This window comes from Ylistrum balloti, unplaced genomic scaffold (genome assembly GCF_031769215.1).
Source record: "Ylistrum balloti isolate Yb309-2 unplaced genomic scaffold, AGI_CSIRO_Ybal_v1 Utg370006, whole genome shotgun sequence".
NCBI lineage: Eukaryota > Metazoa > Mollusca > Bivalvia > Pectinida > Pectinidae > Ylistrum > Ylistrum balloti.
Window position 1 is genome coordinate 937,458 of NW_026782081.1, and position 18,915 is coordinate 956,372.

Below are 18,915 nucleotides of genomic sequence, written 5' to 3' on the forward strand. Positions count from 1 at the left end.
CAACAAAACTTACATTTTGACCATATAGGTCAGGATTTCTACACTATTGATTCTGATATAATGATGCGCACACGTTGTATATCTTTTACCGATCTCATTACATGCCTGTATAGTAAGTTGATATTGTTTTGTAAATCAATTATGAAGAATAGCTGTCTGAGATCTACTGTTAGATATTGTGACATGTGGAATATGTTCAGAACAAACGGCTTACAAAGGCGTTATTTTCTTCTTTGATAACACTTTCTGCCTTATCTTCTTACATATTTATTGTCATATAAATTATATACATTTGAAATCTAGCTTCTACTGAGTACGCCCTTATATATGTATTTATGTCATACATCGAAATAGATACAGCTCTATGTAAAGTCCTGGAGTTATCTCCCTTTAATTGAAATTGACCATTGAACTGTTCGTAACTTGTCTTCGTGATATCACAGTTTATCTGTTAATACATACGCTGTCGGGTACAATGCACTTACATTATAGAAAAGCAAAATTTCTGTCTGCATAGCTTCATAAATATTATTTTACCATTCATTGCCGAGAACCAGTTTATACATTTATACATTACCTTCCACAGACAGTTTCTTTGTCTCCGTGTTGATACACGTTTGTTATAGTTTGACTTAAATGTAATTAGGTTATAAGAATTTTAAAATGTTCAATGGATTCTGTTGGAGCCATAGTTGTTTCCCCGTTGTGGAAAGTTCTTTCTATTTCCGGTGGATCATTTAAGCGAACGCGTCGTCTCAATATCACTTTGTTTCCCGGCTTGGGCTGCGTCTCAAGTTCCTACATGATTAAAGAGAGAGAGAGAGAGAGAAACAATATGTTAAAATGATAAAAAAGGACAAATGATTTGTCAAAATTATACAAGAGTATCAACCGATCAAATGATTGTACACTCATACTGTAGTACTATATAATTCACAATGAAGTGTTGTGCAAAGTTCTGGCAGTAAGACCAGAAATATTACATTAAAAACTGGGTTTGAAAGTGGTTAAGAATGCATGTTCTAGTACGTCTATAAGCTAAACCATTGACTTAATCATTTAAAACATATATCATTTGTCACAATCAAAGGACAAGGTTAAACAAATGTATCGACAATGTACCTGCTTTGTATACAGGTACATGCACTCATGTTTTCAATACGTAAGGATTGTTACAAATGCTTTTTTTCTAAAATGAAGCAATACACCAGGATTAAGCATATAATTAAACTAGTTTATGCACTAAACATCGTTATTGTTGATATGATGAACTGGTCAGATTCAGAGACGGAATGCCAATTACACCAGGGCGGAGCGTGTTTTGGAAGTAACTCTTGTGGAAAAGTGATTTAAAGATGTAGAATTTTTGGAAGGAAACTTTCTTTCTTTAAACGCTTTGAATTAGCATTTTCTGATTTTCTGATATTCTGATATTAAAAAACGTAACGAATAATTGTATCCACAAGGAGACATTATTTCATGTATTTCTCATTAGATAATGGGATAATGATTATGGAACTGAGTTGAGTGAAGATACTGTGAAGGGTTTGGTCTATCTAATGTGTTCAGGTTTAAAACGTTAGGGTTCTAACTATCTAACCTTTGCAGGTAACAAGCTGGAATATGTACTCACAACATTGTCAAATTCCTTCTTCTGATCTATATTCCGAAATTTGCAAACATGTTAATAAAAATGCTAAGTCTCAAAAGTTCTCGGACAAGTATACTTTGTATATAACTATTTGAATAAAGTTACATTCATTTACTTATTAAAATAATTAAGGTATATTTTTTAAAATACTGTCTTTTAAAGGTGATGCAATCTTTAAAATCTTTAAACCAGATAAGTAACACGAGGAAAGACAGTATGCGATATGTATCCTACCTGCATCGGAAGTCGTCTAAGCTGCGCCACTTGTGGAGATCCACGCGATGTGCTACCTTTGTCAAGCCATTCCCGGACTCTCTCTTCAAGTGACGTAAGAGCCATGTCTTCCTTTGTGTCGGGAAACATGACTGTGGCCTGTCGAGTGTCAGGTAGAGATTTTGCCAATTCAAAATCATCATCGTCGACATGATCATTATTCTTTTCATTTTCTTCATTTTGTTGTTTTTCCTCGGACTCAGTGGCTCGCGTAGCACTCTGTATCCGACGAAAAGACCGAGCATTACGATGAGGAAGAGAACGGGCACTGGGGATTCTGCTAGACAAAATTCGTGTTTGTTCTGAACGTTCACTTAACGCATCCGAATCCCTGGTCGCTCCAGACATTTGTGCTGCCATTAGAAGTGTATGAGGCACCCTGACAGAGTGCAAATGACCATTGTCGTTAGTGACAGGTTTCTTGAAATTTCCGCGTTCTTTGTGAGCCTTGTATTTTTGCTTGTGTTTTTCCCTAACACGGATCATATAGAATACACTACCAGGACCGTACATGTCTATTAGCGGTCCTTTGTGGTTCAAGAACTCCTTTTCTGCTGCGGAAGCGGAGGTAAGTTCCTTTTTCTTTTTATCCGCGGATGGTTTCGGATTGTTGTATGAATCAATTCTGTCTTTTAAAAGGTTTAAGAATGGCAGTTCCTCTTTGTTGGTAAGTAGGTTCATACGTGTGTCTAATTTCACTTTAAACATTGCACGCATGGACTCGATGGTGCGAGGATGTCGTCGCACAAACAGACGTTCGTAGTGTTTCATCTCCAGCACGAGTACGTCGGTTTTCTCCGTACAAACAGCTGTCTGAGTATAAGTCGGTAGATCCAATAAAACCTCCACTTCTCCTAGAGAGAAAGAAAAAACGAGATTGTTGACGTGCAGTGTTAGATCAACATATGTCTCAAACTGTTTAAGCAAATCAAACACAGTCGAAATGGGTTGTATGATGTTTTTGAATACTTTACCTATACTTTCGTTGATGCCTAGAATACACAATTTAGAGTATTTGGTGGAGTCTTTTTTCTTCACGAAAGTCGAATACTGTACTTCTGTTGGGGGACGGATCTTCTCGTGTTTTCTTATCAACCTATGGACACAGAACAAATAAAAAGTACATATTTAAGCGTCTTCTTAAACAATTCAGAATAAAAAAGAATGAGTATGATGGATATATTTATTTATATCTGTAAGTATGATGTATAGCTGTGTATCAAGCATTGAATAGACGGAGGACACAAAAAAGACCTGAGAGGGTTCACCGGGGGAATAACATTACACACCTGTCTGACTCGTTCTGACATTACACACCTGTCTGACTCGTTCTGACATTACACACCTGTCTGACTCGTTCTGACATTACACACCTGTCTGACTCGTTCTGACATTACACACCTGTCTGACTCGTTCTGACATTACACACCTGTCTGACTCGTTCTGACATTACACACCTGTCTGACTCGTTCTGACATTACACACCTGTCTGACTCGTTCTGGGCCTCCATAAAGATGCGTGGATATTGCACTTGGTGGTGGGAAGGATCAATCTGGATCTCCACTTGACCGCTAAGAAAGGAAAAGTGACAGTATGAGGGAGTATACTTCCATTTGTATATCCTTATATATATATATATATTCTTATTGATCTAAATCGGAAGAGACTAGAATGTTTACTGAGTTAATGGTAGGTAGTGTGTGGTTTTAAGATAATGATTAAGAAAGTATATAATCATTAATGATAAAACGACACTGATATTGAACCTATCAGCTTAAACAGGAAAAAGAATAACAAAGTCAAGGGAGCGATGTGCTGGTTTTACCAAATACTTCTTCATTATTTTGACTCTTTTATGGTGTATCCCTACATGGAATGTTTGATATTCATTCTGATCAATTTTGTTTTGCCTTAGCCGCCTCCCAATTCTAATATTTTGACCCCTTAGCATCTCTGACCAGTCCTATAGGGACGCCAACAGCGGTATGATACACTTTCGTTTATTTCTTGACCCTACTATCTCTAAATATTAATTTGTATTGAAGGATGTGTTCCCTTGTGTCTTTTATACAACCATTTGGTATGTACCTTATAACAAAGTATATATTGGTGACAGGTTCTCCTTGCTTGACGAGAATACTGTCATACGGAAATGTTTCTTTATACATCGCCATGGTCAATTGCTTCCTGTATCTTGGTGCCCAGTTGGCAAATAAAGGGTTTGATTTGATAAATTCTACTTTTTCTTCGAATTCCTTTGCTAAAACGATCTTGACGGCTCTGTTGTAAAGCGCCCTGTCCACTACAAGAAGGTCTGTTTTTTCTTCAGAAATGATAGATGCTGTTCGAATGCAATCGTCTGACATCAGTGCCACTTCCCCGAAAGGAACGCCGGACCCTGCGAACAAGGAAAAATTTAGCAATGGAAATTAGATATTCCATCAATAGATATGGTTTTTTTTTTACAAAACGAAATGATGTGTCACTGAGATAAAAAGAAATTCAAGGAACTGTAGAGGCAGTTTAAAGACGCAAATACAGGTATTGTTAATAAAGAAAATAAAAAGTGTAATGTATAATGATAGAACTGTGTTTCATATCTTTATTTCATCTTAGTTAAGAAGAGAAACATTGATATATAAGTTATCCTGATCAAGTTTTACCTAAATGTGTGACGAAATTGCCGAGTTTGCTCCTGTCTAACTTTCCTTCCGGTGTCCGTTTACCGATTTCTTCCATTGCTTTGTCATCGTCATCGGCATCCTTGTCCTTGTTCAGTATAAAGATCGATATCTTACCGTCCAGGATTATATAAAAACTGAAATCAAAATAAGAAAACTCTTCGAAAGAAAAGACAAATGACTTTCTTCCTAATTATATACCGTTTTGCTACCATTGTGTCACTACTAAAAGACTATTCCGAATAGATATGAGAGATTATTCTCGCAGGAAGAATATAATGTACACAAAAATTATGTAACGGGGAAAACGTAAAACAAATAAAATATTTCCAGTGAGATAATGACTATTAGCTTATTATGGAAAGCGCCGATGACAAAGAAATCAATACACTAGCTAGCTTGCTTCATAAATGATGTATCCGTAATATATTACTTTGGAAAATGAAATGCTTGTCATTTAAAAAGAGCGATAACTAGTGATGTATAGAATACTATACATATAAAAATGATAAAGCTGATGTCACAGTCAGAATGTCTCTTACCAATCGCCTCTATCCCCTTGTTTGATTATCATCTCTTCTTTATCAAAAGATACCATTCCACAGTTTCGCACTATATCTTTTAGGTAATCTGAAATGTCAAGCATCGCTAATATGATACAACAATTACATTAACAATATACTTAATTAAGCAATTTTACAAATCTGCAAATTGATATAATAGAAATTTATAAAATCAAGTCTGCCAAATAATGATTTGTTGACCTCTGTTATGGTCTGAGAAGATGAATTCTTTTACTGTTATGATAAGATATACATTTAAGGAAATGAGACATATACGTTACATACGTTACACATGGAATAATTCAGCTTATCAGCATTTCTCTGTAGACACAATTTGTATGAGAGCTGTTATATTGATTAATGTGAAAAAGGTATTTCTGTGATGAAAAACATCAACAACAATATAAAACATCTACATCGTCAACAATACATAACATCAACATCATCAACAAAACATAACACTAACATCATCAACAATACATAACACCAGCGTTATCAACAAAATATGACACCAAGACAATGATGTGGAAGTAGTTAACATTGTGGTTAGTGCAATACATAACACATAATGTGTTACCCATATAACTTCAGAAGAAAGAATTGAAATTAATATACATGATTTAAATTAGCTTAACAAAACCCTATATAGATTTTACTTCCTTCGTTACATAGTAACACCCCCAATGATTATATTACTTATTTCGTTATGGGGTATTAAATAAAACCAAATACACTCTTACATTATACCTGTGTCAATCAGGACTGTAAGTATTCTGTATAAAGTATGTAAACGAATTGACATGTGGTTATTTTCTATTGATAATGTATTGGTATAAAACATTGTGTTAATTGCACACTATGAAGACATGTGCGAAATGTCCATTGAAATTCATTTTAATAGTATTGTAAGATTTTCTTTAAAGAGAAATGATTAAAATCTCAACACACTTTAACGAGTTATTTTCAGTGCAAACTTCTCTTAAATCAATTCATTAAGTACATTATCTGACACGATATTGAAACTTCTCTTTTCACACGTAACAATGAAAAGTAAAAGCAAACAATGGTTTTGTGTATATTTCAATATGATAAACACGGATGTAAATGGAATACCGTTTACCATTCTTCATGTTTTACGGTAAGTGGCCGGAGTCCTGTCGCGTGCAACTACATGGTACCATTCAGTAAGTCGTGATTATTTATGATCTACACTCTAAAAATGGGGAGTAAATATAAATAAATCTATTCCAATTATACTTAGGAACATTGGCATTTACCATAAGCAGAATTAATGATGTTTACAAAGCGTCATATTAATGAAGCCTTCCGGCAATATTGTATAATATGAAGGAGATGATGATAACAAAAATAATAATTGATTTAATAAGAGAGGAAAACATCTTTGTTTATCCAACCTCGTAGCTGCAGTGTACTTGTTCTTCTCATTTAAATTTACTAAATTTACCAATAGATTGGGTTAAATCAGATACAGATGACGCAAATGATGAATTAAGTTACTTAATTGTTTAAGAAGGCCTCTACAATTAGTCTTACAACTTTGGGTATGTCAGTATTTTGTATAATGAAAGTGATAACCGATTATTTGTGGAAAGCTTTGAGACATCTAGTTGTTTACCTGCACAGGCATAACCACTCTGGGTTGTAATAGAACATACAATTTGTTATACTTATGACATAAACACGTAGGATGTGAATATTATTTTTAATGTATATCAGGGTAACATTTACTATTGAATAAAACAAAAACGAGATTCATGTGTAAATACATGGGTTGTTATGGCATATGTTAATAAATTATGCAACAAATGAAGTTTGTTATCATAGACGACTGAAAAATACCAACATGACAACAGAATCTTAGTCCAAACTCAAAATCTTCAAAACGAGAGCTAACAACAAAATGTCAACAGAATCTTAGTCAAGACTAAAAATCTTCAAAACGAGAACAAATATCAACATGACAACAGAATATTAGTCCAAACTCAAAATCTTCAAAACGAGAACAAATATCAACATGACAACAGAATATTAGTCCAAACTCAAAATCTTCAAAACGAGAACAAATAACAACATGACAACAGAATCTTAGTCCAAACTCAAAATCTTCAAAACGAGAACAAATAACAACATGACAACAGAATCTTAGTCCAAACTCAAAATCTTCAAAACGAGAACAAATATCAACATGACAACAGAATCTTAGTCCAAACTCAAAATCTTCAAAACGAGAACAAATATCAACATGACAACAGAATCTTAGTCCAAACTCAAAATCTTCAAAACGAGAACAAATATCAACATGACAACAGAATCTTAGTCCAAACTCAAAGTCTTCAAAACGAGAACAAATAACAACATGACAACAGAATCTTAGTCCAAACTCAAAATCTTCAAAACGAGAACAAATATCAACATGACAACAGAATCTTAGTTCAAACTCAAAGTCTTCAAAACGAGAGCTAATAACAACATGACAACAGAATCTTACATTAGATTACAACATTAGAATACCACATTTATGGTGATCTACCAATAATTACACTGCCGTCGATTATATAGGAAATACTTAACATTCAAGATTTTTCTGTTTTGTTTATAATTTGGCCTTGTTTCATCGACTTTGAATGTTTTCTCTATATTCTATTACATTTTCCTCCTCTTTATTTCTTTCTCATTCAACTGAATTTGTTTCTCCATGGTAACCTTACACATAGATAAACAATGTCTATATAAGGCGATTACGAGCGATGTACTTGATAAAATCCTATTACGATGATGTCGAATGCAGTGACAATCTCACAGATGGCTGGCTATGGGAAGATTACCAGTGTGTACCATATCTTCACAAGATCATGACTTCCGGTACAACTTAGCTTTGAAACTAGATGTCCAGGTATCATTAAAAGTTGCAAGACATCTAGCAACATTACACGTCCTGAAATATCAACTGTATAAAACGATTGGCATTAATTCAGGTTCACTAACGTTTTCAACAGATAAAAAAGCTGTAAAACAGAGCATTCTGATTTATCACTATCCTTGATATGATAATCCCCTTCCTTCGTGTTCTTAATATCCCTCTGTATGGCTGACTTTGATGTATGATTGGTTTATATCTACGCAGTATTTTCTACTGATTATAGACGAGGAATTTGTTAAATATTTAAAGTAAACTTCCACTTGAATACATGTCATGCCTATTCACGCTGAAAGAGCTGTAGATTCAGGTCTCATCCAACAGGCATTCTTAAAGAATGATCAAAGAATTTTATCATTAATCTATATTACTTGTTTCCCTCACATTTTCATTCATTCTTGTGAGTTCTTGTGTAACCACTGAAAATTATATAAAACCAATGATGCTGGAGTGCATACAAAGCACTAGATTAGTTGTGGAAACAATAGATACTTGATATATTAGATACATCTATTGGATTTCTGAGCTTATGGCCTTGGTGTTGAATGATTCTTAGTGATTGATGTTAATGTTTAGTCAGTTGCAGTCAGCACATATTCGCCATCTTCAGTATATTGGGTTCGTGTCCAGGTTAGGGCAATTCAGAATCATTTGGTGATACCCCCTAATTGGTCCTACCCTTTAAGAGAACTGAAAGCCATACAAAAATGAATATATGTTTGCATCCCGTTCTAAGATTAAATATTCAAACGTTCCATTTTACATTTTAAAGATCAGCATGGGTAATTAATATTTATAAATGTACGAGCAAGATAATTGGTTTAATGTCGATAAATTAGATTGTTTAATGTCAGCAATAGTAGAATAAACAAAGGCACGTAATAAGATACATGTAGTCATATGAAAATTATTTAGATGAAGTTTTTTTCCTTCGTCCGATGATTTACATTTTCTTTCTCCCACTTTCTTTCTCCTCAGTCGCTTCCTAGGCTTCAAAATTAAGGCCCTTAGCATCTCTGTAAGGACGAAGCAGCAGTATGATGCTTTTAATTCTTTGTTTGGCTCTACTCTCTCCAACTCTAAATTATTAAAAGGTGTTATTTACTTGTTTGTCTTTCGTAGAATATTTAAAGTATCACATGAAATTGCTAAAACGAATGGTGAGTAAAATTGGTTTGTGACCATTTTAATATAAATTGCATCTAATAGTGTGTATATCAGCTAAGAAGGATATAACTTTATGACTTGTGCTTCCATTTTAGGACTATTAATGTGTAATCATTTTCTTTGCTGGTTGAAAATCTGGAATTATTTCTATTTTTGTAAATAAACATCTATCCAGTAAAGTTGCTATAAAGTCTGGCGTAATGCGGTTGTATCTACAATGCGACGTGTTCATTCTGAAGTATCTACATCTCAAGTAGGATTTTAAATGATTGTACAACAATTAAATATTTTCAAGATTATAATGCTTGTGGTTTACAACCATTGTAATTCGTGTTGATACATCGAGGTATCTCCAGATTTATAATTTTACAACCACTCGACGGAAAGAGTGCGCAATAATCGAAACGTAGCTAAACCGTCTTGATTGTAGAGTAAATATGTAATAAATTGTTAACGTCATCTAGGCCATAGGACTTTCTTATAAGCAGAGTCATAATCTAACCCATTAGTTACTTGTCTAGATCTTAATTGGTTTATAGCGCATATGTCGTACCTTAGGCATAAACCTCTAAAACCATAATATATTACTTAACACGTAGATTTCCAATAACAATATATTCTGTGTTATTATACAAGCCTACCTCCTTGACCTCTTCACTTAGATCATGCCAGAATTTCGACTTAGGTTTAAAACACTTGAAATTCATACCTAAAATGTTGTTATTGAAATATGTACGTGTTAATAAGTTGGGTTTTTTTTTCAAATGTTTTCTGTCGCAGCTACAAAATGTTTTTTGTCCACGAGAATTTACCAACAAGCATGATTTCTTCATCAAAACTTATAATGTTGTCATATATGATATCAGAAATGGAGTGAACCCTACATATTTGTAAATACTTCTTCGAAAAGGAGGATTATGTTACTGAAGAATCTGAATTCTTAATTCAGTTTTAATGTTTTCGTTTTTAAGGATGAAATACGTGAAAAAGAAAAAAATGCTTCATTTACGACTTTTTCCTTGACAAACAATCCCTCTTTATTTGAAAGCACCAAATTATAAAAATTCTTATTTCTTTTATAAATAAATAATGATCGTACAAAAGTCTCAATATCGCCATCTAGACTAACGTCTGCATTCAGATCTACCAGATTGTAACACTCCCCGAGAGTGGCAAAGCTGTCATCACCATGTAATAAATATCTGCTGATATGTAATTCAACTGTATGTAGGTATGTGGTACCTTTCGTATATCATAAGAACAACTGGCTCTCTTAACCGTTTATATCCTCTAATATAGATCCCTGATTGTCCTATATTCATTGACCTTCGACTTTAAAAAAAACTTTTGGTGAGGTACTGACAAAGAACAAAATAAATTGGACAACATTAATTGAAAGATAACAGGATTGACATGTTCTCACGTACCCATCCACCGGCTATAAGTCATCGTACCCACTTGACTCAACGTTTACTGTCCGTGTCGGACAAATATTTCTCTTAAACTCATGTGTAATGTTCAAGATATGTTTACATTTCGATCTATCGTCCACATTGAAGATTGGATGACTGACCTATGGTAATTATTTGTCCGATTTGAAAACGATCCTTCGGTAGTTGTTAGTTTATGAATATTGATCATGAATATATTGATTTTTCCTAACATACAATGTTGACGCTCTATTTGTGTTATACTGATGTTGAATATGTTCAAATTTCCCACCTTCACCTATAGCAGTGGTTATGTTAAAATTATATTAAATGGATGAACATTCTTTAAACATACTCTGTAAAAGTAATTTCCTTCACAAATACTTGAAGTAAGTATTGAAATAATTATGTTCGTTAAAATAAGAAATCTTCTAATAAATAAAATGAATATTTGAATGAATTAAGGCATAAATGAAAACAACAATCCAACGAACGAACAAACGAATGAATTCAACATAAATGGAAATCTTTATACACTTCAGAGAGCCGCGTGTAAGGTACATTGTATGTCGGTGACTAGGTTGTTAAGGAATCTGTGTTTCTCGACTACCGTACTATCGACACTAATCTGATGTAAATATCTGGTGGATATCATCTCTACATTTATTTTGTCTTATTGAAGTCATTTATTTTAAAAGGCCAATGAATTATTTATATTCACGAAACATGTTGTATTACGTAGCTGAAGGTTTTTGCAATACAATACTATGATATATCTGGTTTTTATGTCACGCACTAGGATGACGACTAAGTGACAATGACCGTTAAGTTCATGATAAGTACTGTTTTGTATACAGAAGCAGTCTTATAACGAAATCTTTTGACATGAATCAGTTCCATTAACATGACGTCTTTGTGTCGTTGCCATCGCTACAAGTCCGTCACGTAATGACCTAACACGGATATTCTGTCACTCCAACACTTGAGCTCTTAAGACCTAAGCAAGCGCCGAGGAGACTATGATTGACCCGTGTGTTTGGTGTAGGTGGGCATCTTTTGTTTATTATGTAAATTTGATTTAAGGATTATTTATCTATTTTTGGCGAGCAAAATCAAAGACCAAAGCAAATACCGGTGCGTATTTCTGTAAAGCTCAGAAACACAACAGAATCATAGCAGCGATAAAGGCATCCTGTTATTACTTCACTTAAGGCATTAGCAACTGTCGATGTACTTAATCCGAAATGTCAGAGATTAAACCACCGTCGCACACTTCTCAAAAGTAGCCAATTTCACATTCATACTTGATGAGTAATATTTTTATTCGTAATACTGCATGTAATATATATGGGTGTTACACTGAATCGAAATTATGGTGCTTAAGACATGCTAAGCTTTTAAAGCTCATCTCATCATCCATAACGGTATTTGATAACCCTGTTTTACTTTTTATTCAATAATGGCAGTGTTAATCACAATACAAGCAGCGTTCAGATAACGATTCAAATAAATAGGAAATAGCCGATAGATAAGCTGTCCCCTACTAAAGTGTGCACAATAATATAACATGTTCGATCTCTACCTTAATTGGTTTCAGTAAATCAGACCACATGACTGCATCCGGGTTAATTATTGTCTTTATATTACAAACATATTCATGATATCGCGTGAATTGAGCGGAATAACAGCTCTTGATCTATTCTCATCGTGATTCTGTCAAAATGTTTCCTTTTTTATGCCTATCTCAGGGAATGTCATCACCGCTTTAGTCACACAATATAGTTATATCCCTGGGGATTTAAGTCCTATTCTCGTGTAACCATAGTGGAAGCATTTCGTAATAAATGTACGTGAAGAACGGACGGGTTTAAAAAATAAACAATTATAGAAGGTAGGGAGTCCTAACCAGATATTCTATTGGTAGCGAAAACAGCACAATTCATTACAATAAGCCATCGTAACATAAGTGTCTAAAATCGATCTCCAATAAATTCGATCCTCACTCTTTGATCATCCTGGAAATACATTAATCGAGTGCTATTGTGACGCACTACAGCTTGAAATCGGCCTGTCTACCTCTGTATTCACATTCCTCTGAGAGAGAGACCAGTGTCAGTAGTTACCCTGCCGTATAATGTGTCATTAAAAACGAAAAGTATGAGTTAAATATCACATGATGATTATTATTCTGTATACCGATCTATGGCACAAAAAGACCAATGGTAAACAATTCGATTACACTGAAGATTCCTGTGTCGGTGCTATAGATAACTGCACGCTAGCAAAGTCATAATTAAAATTATTTCGACATTCTTATCATGCTTATCATTACGTTTAAGCAGACTCTGTCAGTTGAATCTGTTTCATCGCTGAATGCAATGATTTAGTATAAAACTGAACTAAATTATTCTCTGCTGTTACATCAAAAACAGTATGCATTAAAAATCTGTCTTGACGTTTTCCTATTGGTGCATTACAGTAATAATGGTAATACTTTGAAGAACATCAGAATTTGAAAATTGTGTTGAAAACCCATATCCATATCAAATAAGTATCAACCCATTTATGTTGTTATTTTTGCATTAATAAACACAGGATATCCTATCGATGATCGCAGTTGTTTAATATCCGCAACCTTTGTTTCTATGCTTGATGTATAGGTCAGCAATTGTGCTTTGTCCTTTATATTTCATTGGTAGCATGACAACCAGTTATTGAGATTTAATGACATGAAGAGCACGTTTAGCGATGGCCTCAGTAACTCTGACGGACATTAATCACCCAAAGCTGTTCGTTTGATATGTGAAAATTAAAACGGTTATGAGAAAAGTTAACATAACACACCAGAATATGTCAACAACTTTCTGTATTCTCCTGACTATCAACATGGCTACATCAATGTGTTCTGGATTATTGATTTGATATTTCATATTCCACTGTTGTCTTCACATACAAACATGTTGGCTGTAAATAAACAATCTGCGATGTCAATTATGTTATAACAGTCCTGCGCGAACTCATCGTACACATGACTATATATATCGTATATAGATCAAGATGCAACACAATGTATTTATATCGTGATATCTCGAAGATGAAAAACATATCTCACTTTAATTAATTCGAGTAATAGCATGACCTGGAATATGTAAATGTATTTGATGTTCTTTTGAAATCATTCTATATTTTAAAATATGCAATTTATTAAATGTTTGGGCTAGTGCATCTGCCCATTTTGGTCTTGACCTTTATCTAAACGAATTTGCATCTTACTTAGTTGTCTCAAAGGTTTAATCTTGTTAGGCTCTTTTCACCACTGACGACTCCTTAACGAAATAGCCGTACAACGCAGTTCAATTCCTTATTCGGTTCTACTGATCTGGCTCTAAATATGTATTGAAATGTGCTACTCCCTTGTGTGTGTCTTGTACATTCTTATTATTCAGGTGTCTTACATAACTACACGAATATCTTAAAAATGATGTGGACAATGCTGTGTGGCATTACACACACCAGGGTGCACTATGGTTTTCTATATGCTTAATATACGGTTAAGGATTTTATTTTGGAGCAGATGACACGATTACTGTGTTATTGAAACCTAATTCTATATTTTAATACAAATAGTTGTTGACTCGAGAAAACACATCCTCATGTATTCACAGATTAGAAAATACATATATGTCACTTGCTTTCAAACGCGAACCGTGTGTAGCCACGAAATTAAAAGGGACGGAATATTACTTGAACTATATAACTGTTCCAAAAGCACTCGAGAACAACAATATATGGACTGACAAAACTCCACTGTGCTGTCACCCCTGATCTATCAGGACATCTTACACCCGACATATTAACCGTCTCCCCTTACCCTGAGTCACGTGGAGACACTTTACATTTCATGACTTACAACTCTTTTAATCTTATTGGTAAAAGTTTTTATCTCATAATCAACATGTAATATAACTCAAATAAAAACCTCTTTTGATGGGATAGAACTTAAACAGGTAGTGGGCCACCTTTACTTGTGTACAGATTGTAAACAAGCTATAATTGTATACTTTCAGAGCGGCGTGGTCTAAAATTCTAAAGTCTTGTCCTGAAATACCAAAACGACTTATCATATTTTGCAACATTCAAATGGAAGAAAGGTAGGAAAAGCAAATAATGCGGAAAATGCATTATTTATTTCTACCGAATGAAAACAAAAATACAGTAAGTGTAATAAAGTTGAGAACATATATTGAATGTTCCCATCTTAATGTGTAGCTTATCGAGAACAATATGTGAATACCGTTATGAATAAACAGACACCCCTTTAACCAACGTGTGTGATGTAAACATAGAGACCTGCTAAACAACTTTCGCTAGTGTATTTATCTGGAGTAAACTCAATCTGTTTATACAGGGAAACCTTCACTCAAACCCTTGAATATCTAGACTACATGTATTATTAAATCTGAGGCAGATGTACATAACGGTATACAATACATATAAACTCTCCTGGGTATACCACCGAACAACTTCCCTGTAATGTTACCTCTAACAGACTCATAGAATACTGGAAACTAAAAACCATAATTTCACAGATAATTACACGAGAATGCATACACCATTATTATGCTCTCAAAAATAATTGAATATATCGTGCGATGTGGACACCAAAGTCTCCAGTCCTTCCTCAATGTTGTCGGCCAAGAGTATGACATCTTTGTAAGTATATACATCGGTGTGAAATTACATCGTTATGCATTGACCTCGCTGACCTACTTACTATATTTTAGTCAAAATAACTGGGACAAGATTGATGAATATCAACAATTAATTATCATCTTTCTTGGAAAGGTAAATTAAAAAAAAAAGAAAGAAACACACACACACACAAAAAAAAATTTTTTGGTCGCTGAATGTCAGTACGAAATGAAAGTTCAGGATTAACAATTTTACAGAAGACGATAAGTTAGTTTTGACAGTCATTCCCAAGCATTCTTGACTTTTTAACAAAAGCTTTCAACGTTTTGAGATATTGACGATATGTTTTAGATATATATACGCCGGGCATATTCATTACTGCTATCCCCTACACATCGATGACCCGTATGTTATTATAGAGCCCTGCTTCATCAAGTCAGATTCAAAGAATGCTTCTGATTGATATCCTCTTAGAAAACGTAATTCAAAATAAAACTTCGGACAGCAAATAGTTTATCATTATTATTATTTTAATGAATAAATTAAGTAATTCGTCTCAAAAATGCCTGACGTAGATATAAACAATTTTGTACTATTGTGGAGCTAACATGATTTTCTAATTTTAAGATCACCGATGAAAGTGCGGCGTGCATGTAATACGATTATGGTTTTTCACTGGTACATGTGATTAACTGAAAAGGCTTGCGAGAAATTAACATATTTTGTCATTCTAAAGGGACATTCTGCCAACAAAGCGGATCCTCACCTGTTTGATAAGTCGACAGGCTACCTTTGTTGTTAAGCAATTTATGACTTTGGTTAAAACTCACAACCCCATTGTGAAAAACTATCACTAAAGTACAGAATTTCTTGTTGACATCTTGCCATATGATTGTACGATATTTCATCATATAAGACATACAAACATCTACGAGAGTCCCATATTCGAGTAAACCCATGCAGTAATCGAAATAAAAAGATGCCATGGTCTTGATAAGCACGGCATCGATTCACTTACTGAGAATGACATGGCTCATAATTTTGTTAATGCTGCATAGCAATTAAATTGTTCAACTTCGATTTCAATTCCAGTTTTTCAAAAAGTTCAAATTCTCCGTTCTTATCACCTAGGCAATAATCTTAATAATCTTTCGTGTCCGTTTTATGTAAATACGAATATTAAAACAAATAATTTTACCAAGGCAAACCCTCGTCATTTTCATATCAATTACCTTCAAACATTCAGCTTTAATCGTATTTACCCTGTTTAAACACTGAACAAACATGACCATTCAAACATATTATCTTAGGGTCTTGTCTCACTTAACTTATCATAAGTAGTCTCAAACAACTCTATTCCATTAAGTGTCTTTGCCATCTCCATTTGTCAACTTATGATAAATTAAGAACGAATATCTTCGTCAGCATCGATGAAAATGACATATTTATGATTTTTTGTCATAATCATTTCGAAAAAAATATTTTATCTAAAATGATACTTGATAATGGACTTGTGGCATTAAGAAAAAGGGTTTACATTCCTAAATTACATTCACAGATAGAACTTTTACATTCCTAACTTGTACCATAGTTGTCCGACCTAATTTAGTTAAATGGGAACTGCCCTATCCTCGGTCGGATTAAGTGTACAAAACCATTAATATGAAGGCCATAGATCTCTTCGTCTGGAACTAATTGCTACCTTTTAAACCAAATATATCGTCAATACTTATTTACAAAATCTGCATAAAATGACATTATTGATATTTGTTTTTGAAAGTCAATCGTTTGCATCATGTGTTGTTAGGAAGGTTAACCAATTAACATCAGCAGTCAGTCAGTAATCTCATGGTTAATTCTCATAACCCATACAGCTGATAATCGTTATATACAAGGATATCAGGTCACTACATAGTTAGCGTACCAAGTGTCCATGATAACGGCTTGATACTAGTATTGTCTAACACTACAACGTGTCAGGAACATCAGGATTTCAGTGTAAATATTTATCAATCATCACCTGAAAGAAGGGAAGTATTTGTAACAGCCTGTTATCATACTTAACCCTGTGCTAACTCACTTGCTTAACAGCTTATCCAACACATAATGTTGACGATTATAAATTGAATAAATTAGCCACCATTCTTCATGTCCTGTTTTTATAAAAACTTACCTGTCTTAAGTTGCGAAAATAATTGAGATTTCTTCCGCAACCATGGTAACAATCCCTGTATCTCGAAGTCTTGTCTAAGTTCGGGTTTCTTCGAGATAACTGCTACCACGTTATCATACTGAGTACTGCCCATTTTGCTTGTCGTGTATGCAGATATCCCTTTGATATTGTTTCAAAACTCCTAAGGCATGTTTTCTTCTTACGTATAGTACGGACACGTCACATGGTTTCTGTTAGAGAAATCGTTTTTGCCTTGTATAATTTTAATTCGTTCAATATCCACTCGATAAACCAGATTGACGATATTCAATTTCTGATGGTTATATGTGTGAATCTTTTCTCGACCAGTGTTGGTTCGTTCTGGCGCTCTTCAGTATTATCACTTCACTATTCACATGCCACTGTTGTAGATCTGTGAATGCAAGCTTCGACGAATGGACGAATCACAACCGTATCTATCCAAAGTGATGTGGAAATGAGATATATATGGGAAATATTCTGGTTGTCCTTTAATTTCCGGTTAAACCAATTATTTCACAAAGACCTTAAACAAAAAAAAAGAAAACTTTTATCAAATTAAAATTTCTTTTATGCAGGTGGTATTAACGCAATTTCTATTATCAATATCTTAATCAGGCTGCAATGCATCAATGTGTTTTCAGCGATTAAAATTATTTAAAAATGTGATATTCTGTCCTATACTGAATATTCCATAAACGTTCAAAGGCATCACCAACGTATTCCTCAACACAAATTATTTTGTTTTAAAGTCCTAAAAGTTTCAAATGATAATAAGAAACATCATATGCAGTCTCTAACTAACATGTACCCAGAGAAATTCGCTCACAGTGACTGATTATGCAGACGATTTGAAATAAATTACCTTTCCTTCGAACAAGAATATTTAAAAAGTATCTGTTGAGATTGAGCTAGTGGTGGTATCCTGTCGGTTGGTCCCGCCTCCTGTATTGTGACGCTCCGTGTATCAATGAATTGTTCAGTGTAAATCGAATAATGCATCACTAGGATTTAAGATTTACATTTCGGTGCCGAGGTTTCAGTTGAATACCAAATAAAAAGTTAACAATACGTTAACGTTCATGTATTACATGTAACCGTTAAATATTCTGTACTGGATACCAACCTCTTTACAAATGGACGTCATCATCGCAATTTAAATAAAACTTTCCCGATCTCATATGTCCGTGTGCGCTAGTCTAGCGGCTCAGAAAGCTAATAAAGAGCTCTCTACGTAGAAGAGGTAAATAAAGCTATAGCGACCAAGCTCCAATAGGGCGATGGTTTAAGTCAATATTTTACAAACCCGTTCAGCAAACAAAACAAAC

General features: G+C 34.1%; 1 protein-coding gene across 1 annotated transcript; it reads right to left on the minus strand.

Annotated features, from left to right (window-relative positions):
- Positions 1-642: 642 nt before the first annotated feature.
- LOC132548282 (uncharacterized) lies at positions 643-17,702 on the minus strand. The gene is made up of 8 exons (XM_060212134.1): positions 17,570-17,702; positions 5,149-5,236; positions 4,589-4,743; positions 4,014-4,323; positions 3,410-3,496; positions 2,899-3,020; positions 1,886-2,778; positions 643-798 (listed from the first exon to the last, which is right to left on the minus strand). Exons 1-8 carry the CDS (start codon positions 17,700-17,702, stop codon positions 643-645), a joined length of 1,944 nt encoding a protein of 647 aa, XP_060068117.1.
- Between the last annotated feature and the right edge of the window lie 1,213 nt (positions 17,703-18,915).

Bases quoted from the DNA above. Each gene is read 5' to 3' on its own strand.
- LOC132548282 (XM_060212134.1), bottom strand. From the start codon at position 17,702: ATGGGCAGTACTCAGTATGATAACGTGGTAGCAGTTATCTCGAAGAAA. The intron at 5,237-17,569 runs GTAAGTTTTTAT...TTGACATTTCAG, and splicing joins ATTTTCGCAACTTAAGACAG to ATTACCTAAAAGATATAGTG. The intron at 2,779-2,898 runs GTAAAGTATTCA...CTTTCTCTCTAG, and splicing joins AGGCATCAACGAAAGTATAG to GAGAAGTGGAGGTTTTATTG.